The 8,786-nt window shown below is 46.7% G+C and overlaps 1 protein-coding gene across 1 annotated transcript; it reads right to left on the bottom strand.

The window, feature by feature from the left end:
- Positions 1–408: 408 nt before the first annotated feature.
- LOC131285365 (uncharacterized) lies at positions 409–5,780 on the bottom strand. Its single transcript, XM_058314218.1, has 5 exons — positions 4,961–5,780; positions 4,151–4,897; positions 3,355–4,051; positions 1,059–2,272; positions 409–455 (listed from the first exon to the last, which is right to left on the bottom strand). The coding sequence occupies exons 1-5, from the start codon at positions 5,778–5,780 to the stop codon at positions 409–411; spliced, it is 3,525 nt and encodes a 1,174-aa protein (XP_058170201.1).
- Between the last annotated feature and the right edge of the window lie 3,006 nt (positions 5,781–8,786).

Here is an 8,786-nt window from a genome sequence, read left to right as displayed (position 1 = left end):
TATCAATGAATAATTAAAAACTGTAACCTGCATATTGAAAACAAAAACATCGTAGAAGATCTGTTAAAATTGAACATAAAAAAAAGAACGAGATTCCCATACACGTTAATGATTGTAGATAAAATAAAAAGTAAATCACATTGTTATAAAGTAAAAGTAAATCACATTGTTTTACTTTCGAATTTGATCTTACAAAAATACTATATCATTTGAACCGGTTGATATTAGACCGTTAGGGATCACTGGTTCTCCGTATCGTTATAGAATCACATGGGTCTGTATCGTGCCATGAGTGTTTCTAAAAGGTTCTTTTTGCATCATGGAACAAATAGAGATAAACACCCTTTTTTTCTCAAAATTACCCAGCCAGCATGTACCGGTTATCAGGGTGACAGTTGTGTGACCAGACTAGAGCAAAGTTTTCCGCTGCACGAAACGGAAACTAGGGGGTAAATCTGAGGCACAAGGGAGGATATCATTTAAGTGAATCAAAAAATCCCCCACAAAGGTGCGATAACGGTACGTCGCTTGTTTGCAAGGAAATTGTTTCACTGATTAGCCCCATACATGCACATCATGATCGAGCGGAAGGAGGAAAGTATTTAAGATTGGATTCGAATCAATTCGATGGTGCACTCAACTCAACCACCCACTCAATGGCATTTTGCGGTTGGACTACGACCTTCCGAACGACCTTGGCAATCGGCCACTGTTTCAATATCGACTCAGTTCGGCAATGGAACCCGGTGCAAGTTATCGCAGTATGAGACAGGAAGACGCGCGTCACATACGATGCACAACCGATTCGAACAAAAAAAGTCACGTCGATGCACGGTCTTTCGTTCAAATTAATTGCCAACTCGCTTATCTTATCGCGCACCTGGAGTGTAAAGAAAGCTTTCAAACAAATTCCGCCTCCGGGAAGCGTTGCGATAAGGGTTGAATAATATCACAACAACACCTTCGCCCCCCCTCGGACGCACTATACCGTCCGCCTTTTGGACAGGCTGAAATGAGTTGGAGGTGAGTGGTTTTTAGTTTCGATCAAGTGTACTCACCTTGTTCGACTGGATCCTCTTCGATCGGAGCCTCTGCGTTATCCATCTCGCGTTGAACAATTTTCTCGTGATCGTCTGCTGGTGCCGCCGACTCCGACATCACTTCTATCGATTCACCACTTGCCACTGCCGGTTCGACTACCGTCTCCGGTACGTCTTTGTCCGCGTCAACAACCTTTACACCGTCGGTATCGGTATCGGTGTCGCTAGTATCACTCGCACCACCCACGGCGGTCTTCATCATTGCGTCGTCATCACTCACCGCCGACAGCACCCTGTTCCCGTGGTCATCACCCTCATCACTAACTGCGCGCTCAATGCCAACAATGATTCGCTCATGAATCTGTTGTATCTGCTCCGAACTGTCCTCGACGTCGAGTGGTTCGACCTGCGCTTTGACCAGCTCCTCGAAGTCACTCTCAACGGTATCGCCTACGACGATGTCTACGTCACCGCAAATCGCATCGATATTGCTATCGTCCTCCTCCACCTTAACGGCCTTCGTTGCTGCCTTAATCTCGATCGGATTCGGTGCACTCGAAAGTGCCGCCTTATCAACTAACGCACTACCACCGCTCGCTTCTACGTTCGCACTACCGTTGCCGTCTTCCATCGTTACGCTCGTTCGCTCGGACGCCACTGGAAGCGGGTTTGGTTCCTGTTCCTGCTCGCCGTTCTCGGCGCTACTGTTTGCATCGTCCGGCACGATCTCGGACTCGCAGGTGGATGTTGGAGTCTGCACCGAGATCTTCTCATCGTCGTTATCAGCGTCGCGCGGACTGTTTACACACGCCTCCACCACCATCATCGCAGCCGTGCGTGATTGCATACCGGGTTCTTCCGGCTCCTGTGCTTCACCGTCCGGCTCATCGTACGCTTCGTCGAGACTGTCGGGTGTAAAGCAACCATTCGAATCGGTTTGATCTCGATCGTTTCTAGCATCACGATCACGGATCGCTCCCGGCGAGCTCATCATGCTATCGCGCTCCATCCCGGAACTGGCTGGCTTCTGTTCACTTGCGCCTTCCAAATCCATCACTGCACTCTGCGCTTCGCCACGGTTCGATATTTTGGTGACTATTTTGCTCGACGGCAGGGCCGAATGTGGCAGTTTGGGCGATTCGTCATCGAGCGGTTTTTTCCTTTCACGCTGCTGGTTGTTGTTTGTGTCATTGATAACGGTCTCGTCGGCCGTATCGATAATAACTATCGGGCTGCAACGAATAATAAGAAAAACGAAAACAAAAATGTTATATCAGGATACGATATTTTACCATATTCCCAGCATATGACATATTTATGTGCTTTATTGACGATAGATTAGTAATTAGAAATGGGCATTCATGCAGACGAACGACTCTCTCGGATGTTTTCAGTGAAATATGCACCACACGTACGGAGAAACTATTATCAAAAGTTGTTAAAATATTTTATTTTTACCAAAAAACAGAAGCTCACTTTTGGAAAACACAATACTCAAGAGTCAGAAATCGTAAACTTGACTTGACTCGATGTTGACCTCCGGAAATGAAACAAAAATTTCGATTATAATAAAATAACTGGAAACGTTTTTATCGCCTACTCTAAATGCATATTATTTGTTTTAATATTGCACATTTCAGTACTGAAACGGTTTTTACCGATCAACAACTTTGTGGAAGCAAAGATTTTTCCATCGTTTCCAGTTTTGGAGGAACTTAAAAAAGCATTCACAAGCTTGCACTCAACTTGGATACAACTTCAAAGCTCAACAAGCTTTCTTAAGGCCAGTTTACACGATGCGAGACTATAAAAGCCCGAAAAGCTCAATTTTGAATCTACATTATTCGACGAAAGGCTCCAAAGCCAACAAAGCACAATGTTTGCCGAAGCTTTCAAAGCTTTGTCTGAAGATGGATGAGTCGGTTTTGGAATGTAATTTGTGAATTGTTTTTTTAAAAGCATTTGAGTAAATGGTAAATTTAACTTATATGTGAAGTAAACAGAAAGCAGAAACATTTACAACTGTATACAAGTGAAAAGCGAAAGACGGTTGGTTACATGGAACGCTGACTGCCATGGCTATCATTTTTGATAACCAAGTGACATGAGTTCAACCATGTTAATACGTGAAAAAAAACTTAACAAATTAAATTAAACATAAATGTGGTAGTAAATACAATAATTAATCCTTTAGAATGAGTGGTCTTTGCTTGGATTTCGAAAGCCCTTGATTTAAAATAAAATAATGTTGTACTAAACATTGTACTAAAAATAACCTAGCAGACGAAGTGTACATAACATAAAAGTTTCTTACCCATTATGTTGGTGCTCTAGCGAGGAAAATTCTTCCTCCACTTCCCCGATCGGCGGCAGCAGATTAGACGTCCAGGGGAAATTAAAGTACGCCTCCGACGGCCCGCCGGACACAATCTCGGGCGGCCCAAGCTTTTCGCCATCCTCGTCGCTGTATCCGTCCCCGCTAAGGAACTGCTCCGGCGTGGTCGCTTCGCGCGAAAGCACACTGCTACGGTCATCCTCATCCTCCGAGCGATCCCGCCGGTACATTTTGTCGTCATCATCATCGTCACTCGAGCTGCTCTCGATGTACGTGTGGTCCTCGCTGGAAATGATTTTGATGCACTTGCGTACGATCGCTGCCGGTTCCGGTAGCTCGTATTGACCCTCGTCGGTGTCGTCGGGGTGATGCTGTGCCGGCGGTCCCTCGTAGCGGACACCCGACGTGGGTGACGCTGGTGGTGCGACGGCTTCCACCTCCTCGAGACCTTCCATCGAGAGGGACACTTTCGGATGAAAGTCGATCAAGCGTGGAAGATCTGCTCCGACCACCGCGGCACCAGGGGGTGAATCTTTGTTGCTTGATGTCGGGACTGTTTTATCTGCCTCCGCGCCAGGTTCGCCACTGGAACTTGTCACCAGTGCACACTCGTGAATCACCTCCGTCGCTTCCTGCAACCAGTTTTGGATGGTGTTGTATTCAGCTCCAAGGGGCGCTACCGGAGGAGGGTTTGTCGTCGATTGGATTGGGGGGACAACAACTGCCACCGCTGTCGGTGGGCTACCTCCGTTCGCTTGCTTCGTTGGCTTTAGACGAGGCGGTGGTACAACGATCGGTATCGGAACCGGTATCGGAGCCCGCTTTTTTGGCTCCACTAGGGCAGCCGCCTGTCGAGGCAGTGGACGTGGTGGCACTGCAGCTTTCAGTTCGACATTTTCATACACACCACCAGAATCGTTCAGAACCTCCGCACTCGACACACGCCGACCCGACGAGCCCACACCGAACGGTGCCCGGTGCAGCACCATATTCTCGTACGGCTGCACTGTCTGTATGGTGACGTTCTCGTACGGCCCGCCGTACGGCACGGCCACGTTCTCGTAGTTGCGATTTTCGTCCACCTTCATAATGGTGACATTTTCGTACTCCCCAGCAGCAGCAGCAGCAGCAGTCGGTGGCTTTTCCACAGCAGCCGGCACCTCCAGCTGGACCACATTCGTCAACGGTGGCGGTGGCTTGAAGGTGAACAGGTTGGTCGGCTCGAACTTGCTCTCCAGATTGAACTCTTGCTCGAGCAGCGTGAAAGGCTTCAGGGCCTTCGCCAGCTCGATGCTCTGTCCGATGCCGTTCGGCCCGTTCGACGGTATGGTGTAGTCCTCCGACGACAGGCTCGACGAGCAGATCGAGAACTTGTCCACCACCGTCGAGATGGTGCTCGCCGTATCGTCCGACTCCGAGATCAGATCGCTGATGTCATCGACCGCGAACAGGTTGCTGTAGGTCTCCGGATCCGGCGGCGGTACAAATGGCTCCGGTGGTGGTGGTTGGGCAGCAACCGGCGCTGGCCCGGTGCCCACCTTACTCGGTGGACCTCCACCGGTGTCTCCCGATTCACCGCTGTTACCGTTCGGTTGTTCCACCGTCGATTGCTTCCGTTTGTGAAGCTTTCTCGGTGGAACGGGTGGCGGAGGAGGTGGCGCACCTTTACGCTCCGGTAGATCACCGCTACCACCACCGCCACCTTCCGCACCGTTACCACTCTCACCGGGCACACCGCCATTACCGACGGTGTGGCTTTCGCTGTAGAAGTTCTGTACCTTCCCTTCGCCGTTGCGAACCAACAGCTTGATGGCAACGTTGCTGTCCTTCAGACACTTGACGCACTCGATGCGGGTCATTCGGGTCACGCTCACACCGTCGATCTCGAGTATTTCGTCGCCCTCGCGCAGATGTCCCCAGCTCGCCTGTACGCGCGACGCCGGACTGTTTTCCGCGCACGACTGTATGAAAAGTCGCTGGATTTTCTCGTTGCTTTTCGTGCCACCCTGGAACTTCAGCCCGAAGCCGAGCCGCTCCCCCGGTAGCCGGTAGACGAGCACCACTTCCGGCGCGTTTGGTCGCTCCCCTCGTCCACCCCTTGCTCCTCCGTCCCCGCCATGGTTGATCGACAGTACCGTCACGAACTGTGAATCTTCCTGCTCCTCCTGCTGTGACTTTGCTGCTGCTGCTGCGGAATCGGAATGCGACGTTGGCGAACCGGCACCTTCTCCATGATTGGAGCTGTTTTTCTTCGTCACTCCACCGTTCATCGTCGGGTCTTGAGGAATGCCATTCGCGACTACCGCCGTCGCCGTCGCCGGAACGTTCACACTCGACGCAACGCCAACGACGGAAGCCATCTGCAGCTGATCGTCCACCGAGACGACGGTTACATATTTATCCATTTTATCCATCCAGTCTTCATTCACTTTCGGTTTCAGCCCCGCGTACGTCGCGTACTTCCACGCGCCCTGGCCTGTCGTCTCGGTCCAGTTGCCAGCCGGGGCAGGGAGGACGACGGCCAACACCAAGCTTCAGTTTTGCCCTCAACCGTCGTGGAAGATCCGTTGGCAAGTGCAAGCCCACGGTTGCGGGTGCGTTATCTCAAACACACGTCTCTAGTGGAAGAAGTATTGCATGCCGAAACAAAAGCACTGTTACATGGTTTGTGGCCGGCTCAAGGCTGCCAACCGGCGTGCTCAGCAGAGAAGATGATGGAACTTGTTGCGGCCAAGTGTGATCTGTGGAATATAAAAGAGCAAAACCAAGGAATTAAAGTAATGCAATGGAATAGTTGTCGAAAACACTTGGTATTGAATAATAACAGTAGATTAACCAAGTTTACTTATTTAACACGCTGATTGCCACGTCATGCAGAAGTGGGTGATGGCACAAATTTGATCTAAAACGTTGTTGACCCATAAAAGTTGGCTTGGCGCTTTACAGTCAACGTGTTAATTTAATTTAATATTCTTTAACAATAAAATGAAGAAATAATCAGGATCATGGGTGTATAAAGAAAGGCTACACAAACTATATCTTAATTCCGATGATTGGCTTAGGTTGAATTTCAGATCCAGGATTGAATAAAATTAAGTGAAAAAGAAATAAAAAACGAACACGCATCATATAAAACCATCATATATGGAATTCCATCATATAAATTATTAATTTAACTTAAAAAACTTATTTAAAAAGTAAAAATAATTTTTGAACTTCTGCTATTGACATCGTGTAAGAAATTGATTTATACAAAATTTATTTTTTATTTTGTATTATTAAAGATTAAAGAACGATATTAGAAAATCTTTTTTTCCTTAAAAAAACAGTTTTCCATTCTTTTATGTCTCAACACAGTTAATTTTAAATAGTTTTCTGTCAATTTGATCCTCTGCGCGCTAAGAATAGATAGTTTTGTGAGGGACGTTTCCTTATTTTATTTTTTTCTTAGAATGTTTGTTTGATCTAAAGAATCAATGTTTTTTGTTGATTGTTTTAATTCATATTTTAGGGCAGATATATTAAGAAGTCGCATATAACAAGTACATAAGGTATCTTTCAACATTGATTTTGATTCGCAAGCTGGTTTTACTTAGTTTTGTGCGAAAAAACATGTTACAAAACAGTAAGGTAGGAGAGTTTTGTTTGAAGTTTGAGCTACTATACAAGCTGCAACGCAACTTTTACTCATGCCTAAGCATTACTTTCGCCTCATCAGTGTTTTGGATCATCTCTTTAACGAACGCGGTACTTTGACCTTCACGATTTTCGAGCGATCCCAGAGAAACTCTCCGACAGACCCAGTTACATAGAAACACACCAATGAAAGTGAAAATTCGGGCTGGCCCGAGACGAAAACCTCCCGTAGATTCCGAAATAAAAAAGCATTCGTTCACTCGTCCAGCTCGCGTTCGATCCTCCCGGGATGCCGGGGGGAGGGTGTGGGTGTGGGTGGTGTGTAGTTTATGATAATGATCGACTTCCACCCATTCCCAGCGCGGACGCGGATAGGCGGGCTTTATCGGGGGTTCGTTTTTCCTCGCACGTCCGAGTGCGGGTGGATGCCCCGACTTCCAAGTCCTCCCGGGCCGCGGCGTACTGCCGATACGCATTGGCGCAATTTAACCGGCGGTCGCCAGCGCACGAGCCGAGCGCACAATTCAATCTATTACCGCTCATAAAGCCGCCCCAACTGCGTCGATCAAGCGAATCGAGAGCCTCTTCCTTTTTGCCTCTAATAGGCGGAGCGCGGGCCGCGAACAATTTTCGGTCCATAGTTGCGGAGCGATATAAATTAACTGCAAGATATCGTTGCAGGCTGCGTTCGTCTTCTATCGAAAGGTTAATTTTTAGACAAGGGGGGAGAAGAGGAGGGTGGTGAGGAGGTGGAATGGAAAGTAAATGCCAACCGTGGTAAAGTTGCTCCGCTAGGTTTGCGAACGGACGCAAGATGATTGTGTACGTTTGTTTGATCGCTTGTGAAGGAGAAACAATTCAACAAACTACCTTGAACAATAATTACACTTGATCGTGTGTTTTTTAAATAGTGAGAAAATAAAAAAATGTAAGAAAAAAAAGTTTAGAATAAAAAATGACTATTCGTCAAACAGATATGCAGTCTAACAGACAACAATATTCTAACAAAAAATGAATAAAAAGTGCAAAAAACCAAACTAGTTTTAGCAATAGTAACCAATTTAAGTACAACATCCAATATAAGGAAGCGTAATAATAAAAACAGCTTTTTTATAATTTCATTTAAAGCGATGTGAATGTTGGTAATCATATAAATCCAGTATTTTACAATAGTAGTAAAGCTGTTTTAAAAAGCAAAACAAAACAAAATATCATCAACACACCTTGAGAATAACTCAACAACATTAAAAAAAAGATGTTATCTTAATGACAGCTGTAACATTGCATGATGAATGTTAAATCCTTCCCATTTACGACACTGATTGTCGAATTGGCGATCAAATCGGTTACATATCAAAAGCGATCACGGTCCGATTACGATTCGCACCCCGTCGGGGGGAACGCAAATTACCTTTCTAATGACAACTTGGCGAATCGCTGACTCCGATTTGGCGATCTACCGCAGTGTAATGAATTATTTTCACTTTTACTTTAATAACTTTTCCGATTCCTCACTTGATTTTTCTGCTTTTTCCCTCTCCAGTAAACAATCGCACCATAATCTACGTTCCTTACACGGATTTGTGTGTTTTTCTTCTTTTCTTCTTTCATTGTACGTTTCTGCCTTGAAAACCGACAGGTATAGGGCGGGGGGAGGATTACATATCCGACGGTTCCGAAGGGACGGAAAGCACCGACAGAAGCTCACTGATGAAACAAAACAAGCATCTTTCGCTCATTATCCCGCAAACGATTGCGTCCGCATGGTGAGGATA

This window comes from Anopheles ziemanni, chromosome 3 (genome assembly GCF_943734765.1).
Source record: "Anopheles ziemanni chromosome 3, idAnoZiCoDA_A2_x.2, whole genome shotgun sequence".
NCBI lineage: Eukaryota > Metazoa > Arthropoda > Insecta > Diptera > Culicidae > Anopheles > Anopheles ziemanni.
Note: the sequence above shows the minus strand (reverse complement) of the source record. Positions and strands in the feature narration are given on the sequence as shown.

Bases quoted from the DNA above. Each gene is read 5' to 3' on its own strand.
- LOC131285365 (XM_058314218.1), bottom strand. From the start codon at position 5,780: ATGGATAAATATGTAACCGTCGTCTCGGTGGACGATCAGCTGCAGATG. The intron at 4,898-4,960 runs GTAACAGCGGTG...GCACCGGGCCAG, and splicing joins GACGGTGGAACAACCGAACG to CGCCGGTTGCTGCCCAACCA. The intron at 4,052-4,150 runs GTCTAAAGCCAA...CTCCTCCGGTAG, and splicing joins GATCGTTGTACCACCGCCTC to CGCCCCTTGGAGCTGAATAC.